The sequence below is a fragment of the Camellia sinensis genome, chromosome 13, assembly GCF_055761805.1.
Source record: "Camellia sinensis isolate YWXY chromosome 13, ASM5576180v1, whole genome shotgun sequence".
In the NCBI taxonomy this organism is placed as follows: domain Eukaryota; kingdom Viridiplantae; phylum Streptophyta; class Magnoliopsida; order Ericales; family Theaceae; genus Camellia; species Camellia sinensis.
In genome coordinates this window covers 79046353-79063209 of record NC_138973.1, presented here as the reverse complement: position 1 = coordinate 79063209, position 16857 = coordinate 79046353, and the positions used below count along the sequence as shown (strand labels likewise).

The 16857-nt window shown below is 34.5% G+C and overlaps 1 protein-coding gene across 1 annotated transcript; it reads right to left on the bottom strand.

Moving 5' to 3' along the window:
• Positions 1 to 308: 308 nt before the first annotated feature.
• Positions 309 to 2623, bottom strand: LOC114305997 (NADPH HC-toxin reductase 1-like). Its single transcript, XM_082902592.1, has 5 exons — positions 1926 to 2623; positions 1674 to 1843; positions 1381 to 1593; positions 895 to 1280; positions 309 to 723 (listed from the first exon to the last, which is right to left on the bottom strand). Exons 1-5 carry the CDS (start codon positions 2053 to 2055, stop codon positions 579 to 581), a joined length of 1044 nt encoding a protein of 347 aa, XP_082758718.1. The 5' UTR covers positions 2056 to 2623; the 3' UTR covers positions 309 to 578.
• Between the last annotated feature and the right edge of the window lie 14234 nt (positions 2624 to 16857).

Genomic DNA, 16857 nt, shown 5'->3' with positions numbered 1-16857 from the left:
TGCTTGGTGAATTTTTACAAATAGACAAATTGAGTGATTTCAAGAGATAGATAGATAGGTTGATTTCATCAGATAGTTGTCGTTTTAGACAAATTATATCATTTCAGCTCAAAGAAATTAAACCTTGAGCTTAATGGCCCAAAAGATTTAAAAGCAGACTTATGCTCTAAGTGCCCTCAATAAGAACATTGAAAAATGAACGACAAATGTAGAAGGGCCCATAACAATAATGAAATGAACGTTGGTTGATCAAAACAATGGCTCATTTTGTCACAGCAATATCTGTAGAAACTAAAGCATACAGCGGGTGCATTTAAATGCTTATCCCTTTATTGCAACAATCAAATAGTCTATTACAGATTTTCTCTTCAAATTACTGAAAATAAAAGATTCTGGAGCAATACAAAGGGTAATTGCACATCTCCATAACTACTAAGTGAGAATATATTATTGAACCCAAAAGTCAGAGTTCATGGTTTCAATGTCTTATTTTTAGGACAATTTTATAAATAGAGGGAAAATGTACGGAACAGACACAAAGGATTTGAACTATATATTCATATAGGTCACCAATTGATTTAGTTGAGCGGGAGAGCTCCTAGTCGGAAACCAGAATCCACACTATCATCCAATATCTTCTTCATATCATATTTATACTGAAAACCCATTTCCATCAGCTTCACAGAATCACAGCTGCTTCCTCTCTTCGGTCCTCCCATGAGCCTAAAAATGAACTCATATTGTTAGTCTCTGATTTGAATTCAAGTTATAGGGGGGGGGGGGGGGGGGGGGGGGGGGGGGGGTGGTTGGAATTTATAGAAAGAAAAAACACCATCCAATGAAATTTATAGAAAGAAAAAACACCATCCAATGAAGTTCGACAGAGTCACTTACTCTGGTGTTATCTTTAGTTGGGGATAGTTTTCTTGGTAGTAATTTGATATCTCTTGTATAGTTGGATCCACGGCAGAGCATAAGAATCTACCTCTCAGCGACTCTTTTTCCATGCAGAATATGTGCGCTTCACAAACATCATCAATGTGTAGTAGCGGAACTGAACCCAAAAGTTCTTGGAGAAATCTTAAGCCGGCATAGTATGAGAGATTGCCAGTGAGCTGTGATATAATTACAGCTAAACTAGAAGCAGCAGGAAAGTAGGAAAGAAGAGTGTCTCCTCCCACAAGTGCACAAGCCAGACTCACCACTTCCAATTTACTGTTTTCAATTTCATTATAGCTCAACACTTCTTTCTCTGCTAATGTCTTCGATTTAATATATGCCTACCGAGAAAAATAAAATAAAAATTAACTTTGAATTTGTACAAAAATCACTCAAAATATGTTTTTTGGATTGATTTGCAGCATTATCAACCAAGCATACCAGAAAAAAATCGTTGCTGAAAGTATAAGAGAGGTTTAGAGAAGTCCAAGAGGATTCGTTGAAGGAGGGTTCATAGCCAGACCCATCTTCTTTCAATGGCGATGATGACGTTACACTAGCCGTGTAGATGAGCCGCTTAACAGTTTGTGATCTAACGCAAGAATTAGCTATGATCCTTGCGCTGGCAATGGCTGCTTCAGATGTATCCTTGTACTGTTCAATTATAATTAATTTTCAACATCATTGAAATTTATACATATTAGAGACAACAAGAGAAAATCATGAATTAGAACCTGAGAGCTCTGGGAATCGTGCTGCATTGGGGTAGCCACATGAAAAACATATTGGCAGCCTCTAATTGCTGGTTCAAATTCAGTGGGATTGTATATATCTGCTTGGAATAGTACTAATCTGGTGTCTGCATTAGGAAGGGACCTAAGAAGCTCTACTTTGGGTTTTTCATCTGCAACATGAAACCATCAAAATAAAAATTTAAGGTTTACTACACCTACACAAACACCAATCTGACAGAGAGAGAGAGAGACCTAAGTTCCTCAGTGTGGCATGGACAGTATAGCCCTTCTGTAATAGCTTCTTAACAAGGAAAGAACCAATATACCCTGAGCCTCCTGTAACACAAACCTTGGTGTAGTTGTTAACACCCTCTTGCTCCATTGATTAAAAATTTTTGATTCTTGGAAGTTCTGAGTGAGTGAGTCTTTGCAATTTGAGTGGAGTGTCTTCCTCCTCCCCTGCATCTTTATTATCCATTATTTATTTATTTTGGACAAATTATGTCAATAGTGTCTCTATTTTGATTTTTGTACTTGTAATTTCATTTCACTCAATTTTGACCTTGAATTTTTGAATTTGTCTTAATTTAATCTAATTGATTATAATTGTTATAATTTTTTAATAAAAAATCCCACATAAATGGCAAGTGTCATATTTTTAGGAAAAAATTATAAATTTACTCAATTTTGTGAAATAATCTCAACCAATTAATTAATAATTTTTTGCCAAAGACACTAACAACTTATCAATTATGCCAAATTGATATAAAATCTAAAATTAACAATTAAAATTGAACCAATTAAAAATATAGAAACTAAAATAATATAAGAAGCAAAATGTAAAAACAATCTGTATGTAATTTTTAATTTTTTAGTTGTGGACAGGCATTTCCTTTCTTTCTTTTTCTTCCTTCTCATACGAATTCTTGTCCAAGTTCGACTGACTTGAATTCTTGTCCATACAAATGTGACAATTATCCATCAACTAAATCCAAGTTCGACTCCCTTAATCTTTTGTGCACGCCTCTTGTATGCTCTTCTCATACGACACTATTTTTGGTTTTTGCAATGAAGGCCCTCTATTAATTTTTAAAGAGTAATATTACATAAACAAAAAATTTATTCATAATTTTTTTTTTATATATAATGATGTAGTTTATTGTGGATCATTTACTTCAAAATAGAATATCGTTAAAAATGAATTTGTTACAATAATGACTTTACCACATCAATCTTATAAAATGTTTTGTATAAATTTTTGCTGTGAATAGAATTTTTCATTTTTGAAATGTTTGACACTAGAAGCAATGGAAGTTCTTAAAAAGAACAAAGAACTTGAATAACATTAATTTCGGGCGGACATACAATTGTATTATTTATTTATTTATTGTTTGGAACACTTAAAAAAGTCATACCTTTCGCTAAATTATTTTGTCTTTAGTAATTTTTTTTTTTATTAATATTATGCCATTTTTGCACTTTTTCACTTCGTGTTGTGTAAACAAATCTAAAAATTTAAAAAAAAATTGAAATATTCTTAAAAAAAAATTGAACAAGCGAGAACAAGCTATAAAACTATCTAGACTTTTTAAAAAAAATTTTAAAATCTTTAAAATTTTCTATTCACCATGTCGAGTTGAATTTAGAAACCTAAATCCTTTTGAATTTTATTTTGTAAAAAATTCACTAAAAATGAAAATAAAAAAATTTACCAAATAAACAAACCCAAAATGCTCAATGTCCATAACAAATGTTAGGGTAAATTACACTTTGCACTCTTGTACTTTGCACCAAATCTCACTTTGGCTCTTATACATGAAATCACGACAATCATCCCTTTACACTTTTAGTCAAATCCCACTTTGGTTCCCACATATGAAATCATGATAGTCAACCCCTACACTTTTACTCAAATCTCATTTTGGTTCCTACACAAGTGTCAATATCCTTATTCTATTATTTTATTTTTAAATCTTAAACAGAATTCAGTCATGTGACAAAAATATGACTACGAAATATAGGTAAGAGGGGAAAATCATTCATGTTTCCTGTAAATACACTTTGTCCTACGTGATAAGCACATGAGAATTATATAATACAATATATATATTCGTATGGTAAAAAATAGGATGAAAAGATAAGAAAGTAGAGCTTTTGAAAAAAAAAAAATGAGACAAAAATATCAAAGAGAAAAAAAAGATAAATAGACAGAAGACCGTGTTACCGTGAAAAATAGAGTTTCGTGATTCCAATTTATGCAAAATCCTAGTTCATCTTCTTAATTGTTCACAATTTGCGTTTGGTTTAGTCTAATACAATTATATTTTGATATAAATTTTGAGATAAAATGTGTATTATTAGTAAAAAATATAGATAATTTTTTTTTCTTATCCTCAAAGCGTAATCATATTCTTATCACATGAGTAGATTCTGTTAATGATTTAAACAATTGACTAATACAAAGGGGACATTAATACTTGTATAGAGATCAATATGAGATTTTACCAAAAGTACAAGAGGTTAATTGTCACAATTTCATGTGTAAGGATCAAAGTAGGATTTGACCAAAATAATATTCACTGTTACGATTTCATGTGTAAAGATTAAAGTAAGATTTAATATAAAATATAGGGGCGTAAAGTGTAAATTACCCTAACTTTTATTTGTGTTTTGGGTCATTTCCGCTAATCTCGAATGGACAAGATGAAACAAAAATAGCATTAACCATTGGAGTACCTAGTTTGTTAGTTTGTTGGGATTTCATGGTATAGGTGGATTGGAAAGTGCATTATATCATATATGTCTTGTCTTGAAAAGATAACAGAAGAAGTTAGTTCATATGTCAGGAATATATATATAGATATATATATTAATTAATAATGTTATTAAAACGCTTATAAGTTTTGAGAGAATCAATTATTACTTGATATAGGATTCATGCCAATTTGTGAATGTGTTAATAAAATTATTATTAAAAGTTTCAATATCCTTCATATTTCTTGTTTATTGGAATTTAATAGGTCTATGATATTAAAAAAATTACTCAAAATAATAATAAAATGAAGCATCAATAAATCTTAAATAATGATTTTATAAATTGTTTGGTCATCTATTTTTTCTTATGGATCCAAAGGTCCCATTTTAATGTGAATTACATAAAAAGCTAAGTATAAACTGTTGGAACAATCTACTGTGTAAATAAAATAATTTGAAATAAATTCAAACAAAATAAATAAATAACATACCGGATTTATTTATCGAACCGAATTAAAATTAAAAGACCAAGTCAAGTGTGTGACACTCTGTCCTTAAGACAGATTCGCCCCGCTACGGTTCTTACGGTTGAGTGGCGTCTATCTCTCAGGATATAATGATCTTCACAAATTGTAGTAGCACTCTAAACAATTTGTTCGGCGAACCAAACCTGTGTTCTAACTCTCTGATTTTTATTCTAAAACTAAAATGAAGAGTAATGCATACAAATGAAATCTGGGCAGCAAGGAAATAGATTTCAGACTGTTTTTCCCGGGGGCAAAACTGTTGGACAGTGCTGGATTTAAATAGGGCCGAACAGGTGTAGAAGTTTGAACCAATAGATGCAAAACTGTTCCGAACAGATACAACTTCAATTCAAACAGATTTGGACAGATTTGAATTCTGTAAACTGCAGCAGTTAAACCCAAAACTGCTGGGCAGTTTCTAGAAGTTTAATAATTGAAAAATAGTTTAAATTTGTTGAGAAATTTCGGACAGAAGTTGTCTTAAATGTTTGACAAAAAATTAGAATTCAAATTTGAATTAAATTCTAGCAATATTATTTTGAAAAAATTCAAATGACTTTTGTCCAAAAAATTAATACAAGAACCAACCCGACCCATAACCCACACCCACGCCCGGTTCGGATGGACGGACGGACGGCGGCGCGAGCGCGCGTTTGTGGTGGTTTGGGCTAAGGTTCACTTTGTCCATAACTCCCCCCTTCTACAAACTTGGGGTGCCCCTTGGGGCCCAACCCAAGTATTGTAGGATAGAGCTTATAAACTCAACAAAACTCTCTTCAAGTTTCAATGTGGGACAAGCCCCTCAAGGAAACCCACATTCAAAACTTAAATGTTCAATTCCATGAACCCGAAAATGACATCATGTTCCCATTCACTCATAAATGGTTTTGACGAACCGTCTTCACCGTGTGACTTGCCATGTGGCAAGGAACACTTCACCTCTTCGGACATGCCCCAAAAGACGTTCGGGGCCCACTCAATTTTGGGCTCAAAGTCGGCCCAAAATAAGCCTATATAAACCATTTTTTCCAACAATCCCCCACATGAATGGAATTTGACGGAGAGAAGATGCAACAATATGATCTAAATACAGAGAGTACAGAAATTGGAAATATTCTGCAAAGGATAGGTAGCTTTTGGCTTTGAACCTTCCCTTGTGAGACACTATTGGATTTACTAGTTAACTAGTGAACATGATGTCTTAAACTGTTCAGCCGTTTTGTGTAAACCAAGACAATAGAACTCACACAGTATATCCCCAGACACAGTTTAGTTCTCACTATTGTGTTCATTTTGACCCTGAACAACCTGGTCTTCATGAGTGCTCTAAAGACTTGTAGCCCTTCACAAATCTTATAAAATCGGCCTAGTTCACACTCACATAGGTGATTCTTATGAAAAGTATCCTGTCATACTCCACTAGGTTTACCTAGATATAAGAATCATTAAAAGTATTACTTAACCTAAATCGCTGCAGACATCACTTATTTCATCATAGAAATGGGTAGGAGTTGGACTCCACAGTGATCCTTCTGAGTCAATCACAACTCGGTTGTCCCTTTGAACCTAGATCTTGGGATCTCCAGTCAACTAGGTTGGGTTGTCGTTGTGGTAACTCCTATTTAATAGGCTTAAGTCCCATTCCCCTCGATGAATTCTCAACTAACTCTCTTGCTAACCCTTTGGTTAGTGGATCCGCTATGTTGTCTTTAAACTTAACATATTCTATGGAAATAATTCCATTAGAGAGTAGTTGTCTCACGGTGTTATGTCGACGGCGAATGTGTCGTGACTTACCGTTATACATATGACTCTGTGCTCTACCAATAGCTGATTGACTATCACAATGTATGCATATAGCAGGCACTGGTTTCGGCCATATTGGATTATCTTCAAGGAAGTGGCGAAGCAATTCTGCCTCTTCCCCTGCTTTGTCTAAAGCTATGAATTCAGATTCCATAGTAGACCTAGCAATACAGGTCTGTTTCGAAGATTTCCAAGATACAGCCGCCCCACCAAGAGTAAAGATATACCCACTGGTGGACTTCGAGTCTCTAGTATCCGATATCCAATTTGCATCACAGTATCCTTCAAGTACTGCTGGATATCTAGTGTAATGAAGCCCAATGTTACGAGTAAATCAGAGATATCTTAGAACCCTTATAATTGCTTTCCAGTGTTCTACTCCCGGATTACTCGTATATCTACTTAATTTACTTACTGCATAAGCTATATCTGGGCGAGTGCAGTTCATCAAGTACATTAAGCTTCCAATAATTTGGGCATATTCTAATTGAGAAATACTTTCCTGTACATTCTTAGAAAGATACAAATTAACATCTACAGGTGTTCTAGCAAGATGATCATCATCTTTGCTGAATTTGTCAAGTATTTTCTCAATGTAATGAGATTATGACAAAGCATATCTTTCTGATGTTTTGGTAATTTTCATACCAAGAATTACATCAGCAATGCCCATGTCCTTCATGTCAAAATGTTTATTCAACATTTTCTTGGTAGTTTTAATCATGTCATTATTACTACCTATGATGAGCATATCATCTACATAAAGACATACAATGACATAACCTTTGTCTGTGTTTTTAATATAAATACATTTGTCACATTCATTAATTTTGAATCCATTTGACATCATTGCCTTGTCAAATTTCTCATGCCATTGCTTTGGCGCCTGTTTTAAACCATATAATGATTTAACCAATTTACACACTTTCTTTTCTTTAAACCCTTCTGGTTGTTCCATGTAAATTTCTTCATTTAACTCACCATTTAAGAAAGCGGTTTTAACATCCATTTAATGAATTTCTAGATTGTATAGAGATGCAATGGCAATTAGCATTCTAATGGATGTTATTCTAGTAACCAGTGAGTATGTGTCAAAGTAATCTAAACCTTCTTTCTCTCTAAAACCTTTGACTACAAGTCTTGCCTTGTATTTGTCTATTGATCCATTCGCTTTTAATTTCCTTTTGAAAATCCACTTGTACCCAAGAGGTTTACAACCTGGTGGAAAATCCACCAATTCCCAAGTGTGATTTTGCAAGATGGATTCAACTTCACTGTTGACAGCTTCTTTCCATAAAGGAGCTTCAGGACTGGACATAGCCTCTTTAAAAGTTAAAGGCTCATTTTCTAACAAAAATGTTAGAAAATCTAGACCAAAAGATTTTGAAGTTCTAGCACGTTTACTCCGCCTAGGTTCTTCTTCCTCATTTTGGTCTAACTCTTGCTATTGATCATTACTAGTAATAGCATCAAAAGATCTCTTATTATTACTAGTCTCTTGTCCAGTCTTATTTGGAAATACATGTTCAAAGAATGATGCATTCCGAGACTCAATAATAGTATTTACATGCATTTCGGAATGTTCTGATTTATGAATCAAAAACTGATATGCACTACTATTCTTGGCATAACCAATGAAAATGCAATCAATAGTCTTAGGACCTATCTTAGTCTTTTTAGGATTAGGAATAGCCACTTTAGCCAAGCAACCCCACACTTTTAAGTATTTGTAGGATGGTACTCTTCTATGCCACAATTCGTAAGGTGTTTGATTCATTCTTTCGGGGTACTTTATTAAGTATATAATTAGCAGAAAGTATTGCTTCCCCCACAAGTTCTGAAGGTAATCCAGAACTTATTAATATGGCATTTATCATTTCTTTTAAAGTCCTATTTTTCCTTTCAGCAATTCCATTTTGCTGAGGTGAGTAAGGAGTAGTGGTTTGATGAATTATTCCATGTTCTTTACAAAATTCACCAAAAGGTGATTCATATTCACCACCTCTATCACTTCTAAGTTTCTTTATTTTCTTACCAAGTTGATTTTCAATTTCATTCTTATATTGAATGAAAGTTTCCAAAGCTTCATCCTTGGTTCGAATTAAATAAACATAACTATATCTAGTATAGTCATCTATAAATGTGATAAAATACTTTTTCCCACCTCTAGTTTGAATTGATTTAAAATCACAAATGCCACTATGAATTAATTCAAGTGGTTCCGTACTTCTTTCAATTGAATGAAAAGAAGTTTTAGATAATTTTGCCTCAACGCAAATTTCACATTTATGATTTGAATCAATGTTAAATTTAGGTAAACATTCCATATTAATTAATCTACGCAAAGATCCATAATTAACATGTCCTAGTCTACTATGCCATAAATTTGAAGACTCAAGCAAGTAAGAAGAAGATGTAGTATTATTAATAACTGAGGGTACAACGGTCATTATATTTAATTTGAAAAGGCCATCAGACATGTAACCTTTTCCTACATACATCCCGTTTTTGGTAAGTACAAACTTGTCACTTCCAAAAACTAGCCTAAACCCATTCTTACTCAACAAAGATCCGGAAACAAGATTCTTGCGAATGTCCGGTACATGCAGCACATTGTTGAGAGTGAGTTTGTAACGCCCTCAAAATAACAACATTAAACCCATCAATAAAGATATGCATTTATATGTAAAAGTTCCATATTTTCTCATTTATCAGAGTTTCATTACCAAAGTATTACATGTTAACAGCAAAAGCAAATGCCCTATGGGCTTACAGCTTTCCAAGTTAACACTTGGTTACAACAGAAGAGTACTAACTCATTTACACGTTAAGCCCTTGGCTTGAATTTACATGTAATACATCAAAACTAAAACGTATGTCCGCCTCTAGCCTCCCAAGCTATGTCCTTGGAGGTGGCATGCTACCTGTACCTGAAAATGATATTCCCATATAGGGTGAGCCACAGCCCAGTAGAAATACACTAAACCAACCATGAACAATGACTAAAAGATTAGCAATTGATAGATGGCCAACACTGATACATTCACATAAATCACATATTTATGTCATACGACTTATGAGTCCAAGTTACCTTTTATTTTCTCTTTTTCAACAGATAAGCATGTTAGCTCTATCATCATTTCAACAGATATGTATAACAACAATATCCCATATTCACAGATAAGCATATAAGCTATATCTACACTTCACAAAGATAAGCATATGAGCTCTATCTTCACTTCTCTAGACAAGCATATGAGCTGTATCTACGGAGTTCATCCCCTATCTTCTCCCAACACTATCCGGTTTAGAGGTACATCCCCCATCTTTCCCTAAACCGCGGAGTACATCCCTCATCTCCTCCTCTACACATAACGTATACAAACACATTGGTTCTATATACAATCACTCAATACATACAGTTAATGTATTCTATCAACCGTCAAATTCCATGACACATTCCATTGATTAGTTTCCGTTTGCCTAATCATCATGCATTATCTACAACAAGCACGACTATCCTCCACCAATAGCCCAAAACAATTATTTCTAAACAGAAAATAAATGCACAAATGGATATTCAATCAACATTTCAATTCGGTGTGTGATAACAATTCAACTACACCCTTTAACCCCATACATTCCCAATCTCAACAATTCCATTTCATTTCCTCATTTCTCACAATTAATTATCTCAATTAATCAACAATGTAATTAGGTCATTTTCCATAATTACCATTTCAACCCTTAGGTCCCATTTTCATCAATGATTCAACATTTATTCCATTTCTCTATACCACACATACATCTAGGTTTATTATAAATAAAACCCCAACCTTTGTAAAATAACACAAAAGCCCCAAATCTTCACAAGATTACCAAACCAACCCCAACATCTCAAAATACCAAAATTTAAAGACAAAATCCATAGAGAGGAGTAGGATATCCCTACCTCAAATTCGGAGCTCCAAGGGAGAAGAAGACAAAACCCAACGTGCTCCAAATCTCGAAATTTTCAGATTAAAAAGTAACCCTCGACGATCAACAACTTTTTTGTAAAGGCCAAAGGTGAGCAAATCACTCATACTAGATCAAAACCTAGAGAGAATGTAGAGTTCTAGAGTGAGAGGCTCAACAATGGTGTTTTTGGAAAAGTAGGAGAGAGAAGAGAAAGTGAAAAAGTGATTTGAAAAGTCAAAACACGGAACTTAAACCCAGTCGACCCGCTCGAGCGTCAAACACCCCGCTCGAGCGTCACTCACAGACTCCCGCTCGAGCGCCAACAATCCCGCTCGAGTGGCGGATACACACTCCCAGAACTTTTACAGAACCAGGTCTCCGCTCGAGCTTCCAACTCCCCGCTCGAGCGGCACTCACACAACCCCGCTCGAGCGGCCAATACCACGCTCGAGCGTCCAACACTGCACAGAAAATACTGGATGGGTGCAATTCCCGCTATCGAACCGAATTAAAATTAAAAGACCAAGTCAGGTGTGTGACACTCTGTCCTTAAGACAGATTCGCCGCACTACGGTGCTTACAGTTGAGTGGCGTCTATCTCCCAGGATACAATGATCTTCACAAATTGTAGTAGCACTCCACACAATTTGTTCGGCGAACCAAACCTATGTTCTAACTCTCTGATTTTTATTCTAAAACTAAAATCAAGAGTAATGCATACAAATGAAATTTGGGCAGTAAGGAAATTGATTTTAGACTATTTTTCCCGGGGGCAAAACTGTTGGACAGTGCTGGATTTAAATAGGGCCGAACAAGTGTAGAAGTTTGAACCAATAGGCGCAAAACTGTTCCGAATAGATACAACTTCAATTCAAACAGATCTGGACAGATTTGAATTCTGTAAACTGCAGCAGTTAAACCCGAAACTGCTTGGCAGTTTTTGGAAGTTTAATAACTGAAAAACAGTTTAAATTTGTTGAGAAATTTCGGACAGAAGTTGTCTTAAATGTTGGACAAAAAATTAGAATTCAAATTTGAATTAAATTCTCGCAATATTATTTTGAAAAAATTAATACAAGAACCGACTTGACCCACACCCGGCCCGGACGGACGGCGGCGGCGCATGCGTGTGGTGGTTTGGGCTAAGGTTCACTTTGTCCATAACTCCCCCCTTCTACAAACTTGGGGTGTCCCTTGGGCCCCAACCCAAGTATTCTAGGCTAGAGCTTATAAACTCAACAAAACTCTCTTCAAGTTTTAATGTGGGACAAGCCCCTTAAGAAAACCCACATTCAAAACTTAATTGTTCAATTCCACGAACCCGAAAATGATGTCATGTTCCCATTCACTCATAAATGGTTTTGACGAACCGTCTTCACCGTGTGACTTGCCACGTGGCAAGGAACACTTCACCTCTTCGGACCCGCCCCAAAAGACGTTTGGGGTCCACTCAATTTTGGGCTCAAAGTCGGCCCAAAATAAGCCTATATAAACCATTTTTCCAACATAAACGTGCGTGTGTTATGTGTTGAGAGACAAATATAGATTTTTTTATAATGTTAAAATTACTAAACGTAATACTTTTAAAAAAAAATTCTTAGTGAACTTTTTCCAAATATAACACTCAAAGAACGTAATATACTAAAAAAATTCATTTGTATACTTTTCTCAAACGTAACATTCTAAAAAAAAAAAATCTTAGTTTGCTTTGTTTATACATAACACTCCAATCAATATAACACACAAAAACTACTCAGTATATTTTTCTTAAAGAGTATTGTTAGGTATCCCAAATGTTTTGTTAAATGTCTCACATGGGTGTTGAGCCCACATGGGATCCATATGGTGTGAGTCTCACACTCATGTAAGACATTTGGTGAAATATTTGGTAAAATATATGGAGTCCTTAGCATTTTTCTTTCCACCCAAACATAACAATCTAAACGTAATAACGTAACATTTTAAAAAATTTCTTAGTATAGTTTTCTCAAACGTAATAATGTAACATTCTAAAAAAAATTCATTAGTATATTTTTTTTTCTTCCCAAATGTAACAACGAAACATTCTAAAAAAAATTCTTATTGTATTTTTTCCAAACATAATACTTCAATCAATGTAACACACAAAAACTCTTTAATGTACTTTTTTCAAACATAACACTCTAATGTAACACTAGAAATGCACACTAACATAAATATAAACAATATTTCAGCCAACAATGCCCCTAAAAAAATTCTTTCACACCTTATCCTTCCATAATTATTCCAAAAATGAATAAAAAAAATCAGAAAAATGAATCATAAAATGACATTCACTTAAACCCAAATGACACCAAATCAAATAAATATAACTTTCTAAAAAAAAATTCTTAGAACTAAATAAATTAATGTTTTTTCATATAAGATTTATGGATAAATTTTTCATAGTAGTACTCGGTTTATATTTGAAATTATTGTTGCGGGCCACTTCTGAGTGGGATTGATGTTTTTTCGAACTTCTTTACGGGTGATTTGGAAAGTCAGTTAAAAATTGATTTTTTAACTTTTTTATCCTCTTGTGTGTAAAAAATATAAAAAATAATGTGACCTAAAATAGATTAAAAATTAAAAGCTAATTTTTTTTTTAAGCTTCCCAAATAGCTCCGTCATAAGGAGGTAGTTGGAGAGGAAAGACGGGTGACAATGATTTGGGAAGGAGTGCTTACAGTAAGAGTTACAATGCTCTTCTCTTCTTCCAAAGTCCCCGTATTCTATTTGGTCCTATTCATAATTTACAATTCCACTTAATCCTTAAAAATAAAAATAAAAACTATCCTTAAATTTGACAATTGAATCACAATTCAATATGTAGCTTAATAACAGGAGAATATTTTACTAGAATATCTAATACCGTTTGTCTTCTACACTATATATTTTTTTTTTATGTGAATTTTCAAAGAATGTAATAATTATGAATGTGAATATTCATATTTTCAATAAATAAAATATTGTGAATTTTTAGAAAGTGTAAAAGTTGATATGAAATATTGTAACTTCCTGTAATAAATACAATATAAATCAGAGTATAATATCCTTCTATTACATAAGACTCAGTTGTACAAAAGGGTGACACATGCAAATGTACATTCATAAGTCCTAACCCTAAATCTATAACATGTGTCAACAATAAAAGTATGAAATAGAAGTCGAATAGGTAATTGAAATGCTCTAAAAGCTACAACTTTCCAAGACTGTACTTAGTTACATCAAAGTGGATTTAAATCTAACAAAGATAAAGCCCTAGGCTTGTAGAAAATAATATCAATAAGTAAACAAAATGAAGCTCTTTGCTCCAATCCTTTCAAGTTACTGCCTTGGTAGAGGCATCTCACTAACACCTGAAAATGGTTTTCCCATATAGGGTGAGCCAAAATTCAGTAGAAATAATCCAACACAATAATAAATCTTAACAAAGATATAAAGGTAAAATGCATATGCAATGCTCATGACCAAAACGACTCATTTCTCTTTGTAAAACCATGCAAAGTCTGATTTATATCACAATTCATTATTCATTTCCTTTACATTAGAAAAGAAAGAGAAATCTCAAACCAGTATAACCTTTCACGAATATTACATCCGCGGGAAACCGTCAAACGACACCCATGTAAACATAGCCTGTACAAGCGCTACTATTGTCATTTTACGAATATTTCATTTGCGGGATCCATCACCCATGTATATGCTCATTTTTCAGGACTTTCATCTTTGACACACATGCCAACTTGATTTGGTGATACACACATTTTTCCCATGTTCACCCTTTTTTTCTCAAAAACGTTATACATGTACAATGTATCAAGATGTGATAATACTTAATGTAAATGGATGATAAATTAGTTTCAATTCACCTAATCTTCATTCAATTTCTACAACAATCGTAGCTATCCTCCACCGATAGCCCAAAACAGATATTTCTAAATAGATATAAAATCTTCAATATAGATAAACTTTCCAATTTTCAACATGTGAGCAATAATACATATCCAACTCCATCATCCATATCAATATTCATCCAACTTCACATTTCCAACATCAATTCCATTTATTTGTACAAAATAAACATTTGAGACATTTAGGGCAAAACCCTTTTTTTTTCTTTCAAAATCCATTCTAAGCATCAACATCAATAAGTTCATCACAACTCAACCTCATTTCCACTCCCACAACCATTTTCAACACATCCATTTGAAAATCTCTCTATTGATTTTAAACTAAAACTCTAGATTTGTTCAAAATCCTTTAAAAATCACAAGGTTGTTTTACAAAAAAAAAAATAACTAAGTTAAAAATTATAAAGGAGTGTAGAGAATCCTTACCTCAAAGCTAGAAGATGAGAAAAATACGGATGAAACTCGGATGAAGCCAAAACCCAACTCTATTCGGATGAAGATGAAACTCTAGGTGAGCTCTACCTTTTTAACAAAGGGTATAGGGTGGGAAATGGATAGATCTTGGTATATTTATAGAGAGAATGTGAGTTTTAGAGCGAGAGAGGGTCTCAACTTAGGGTTTTTGGAAAGTTTAGAGAGAGGTATGAAAAAGTGATGTAAAATAAGACTTTAACGAACTGATATACGCATAGTCTGCTCGAGCGCAAGAAGTGACGCTCGAGCGTCCAGACACAAAAATAATTACTGCTCGAGCACAAAAAGTGATGTTCGAGCGTAGAATACACACTCTTAGTAGTTTTACAGATAGAAGGCCAACATTTGAACGCAAAAAGGACCGCTTGAACCAAGACTGCTCAAGCGTAGAATACCACTTTGCTGTACTTTTGCAGACCTACAAAAGTATTGAGAGTTCACAAAGCCCACTCGAGCGTAAGAAGTGACACTCGAGCATAAGAGCAAAATTCTAGGCAACAAAAGTTTAAAAACCAAGCTACCAACTATTCCAAACGTAACCAATGCAACCCAATAGCTCAACTCAAGGAGAAATAGTGGAAAATAAAGCAAAAACAACTATATAAGGAAAAGAAACATGAATCCAAAAGTCAAACGGGTCGGGTTAAAATCAGAAACGCTATAACCTCTCCTTTTAAGGAATTTCATCCCTGAAATTATAAATCGAACTTTAAAACCATGTTTAAGCCAATTACAACAATGAATCAATTCCAATACCATGACCCATCCACCGGTCATTAATCTTCATCAACATAATAAACAAGTTCTCAATATTGAATATACAATTCACATTTCCAAACATATAAAATGTTTATATTAAATCAACATAACAAAAGTTTCAATGCATGCTCAAACATTAACAAATAGGTCCGGATACTGCTCGCGGACTTCCAACTCACGTTCCCAAGTAGCTTCCTCAACTCCATGATGTCGCCACAACACTTTAACCAAGGGAATTGTTTTTCCTCACAAGACTTGGTCTTGAGTACCTAAGACTCTTACCAGTCTCTCCTCATACGAGGCATCTTTATCTACCTCTAAATCGGTCCAATCCAACACGTGCGATGGATCCGACTCATACTTCCGAAGCATACAAATATGAAACATATCATGAAGTCTGAAAAGCTGTGGCAACAAGGCCAAACGATAAGCTACCTCTCCAATCCGCTCTAGGATCTCAAAAGGCCCAATAAACCTAGGAGACAACTTCTCACTCTTCGCAAACCTCATCAAACCCCGTCTAAGTGATATCTTCAAGAAGACATGATCTTCTACCTCAAAAGACAAAGGTCTCCTCCTACGGTCGGCATAACTTTTCTGGCAACTGTAGGCCGTAACCAACGTCTTACGGATAAGTGCAAATTTCTCTGTCGTTTCCCTGACTAACTCTGGACCCAACATAGACACATCACCCACCTCGGCCCAACACACAGAGGATCTACATGGTCGGCCATATAAGGCCTCAAACAGTGCCATGCCAATACTCGACTGAATGCTATTGTTATAGGCAAACTCCACTAAGGGTAAGTGTCTCTTCCATGACCCCTTAAAGTCATGGACACAACCTTGAAGCATATCCTCGAAGATTTGAATAGTACACTCAGACTGCCCATTAGTTTGAGGATAATACGCGGTGCTTGAAGTCAATCTCATGCCCAAGGCATTTTGTAGGCTTTGCCACAACTGAATCGT

What these genes read in the sequence shown, in the direction of transcription:
- LOC114305997 (XM_082902592.1), bottom strand. Translation starts at nt 2,055, where the DNA reads ATGGAGCAAGAGGGTGTTAACAACTACACCAAGGTTTGTGTTACAGGA. An exon ending in TGCCACACTGAGGAACTTAG is followed by an intron (nt 1,844 to 1,925) that starts GTCTCTCTCTCT and finishes TTCATGTTGCAG; the next exon opens with ATGAAAAACCCAAAGTAGAG. An exon ending in ACGATTCCCAGAGCTCTCAG is followed by an intron (nt 1,594 to 1,673) that starts GTTCTAATTCAT and finishes ATAATTGAACAG; the next exon opens with TACAAGGATACATCTGAAGC.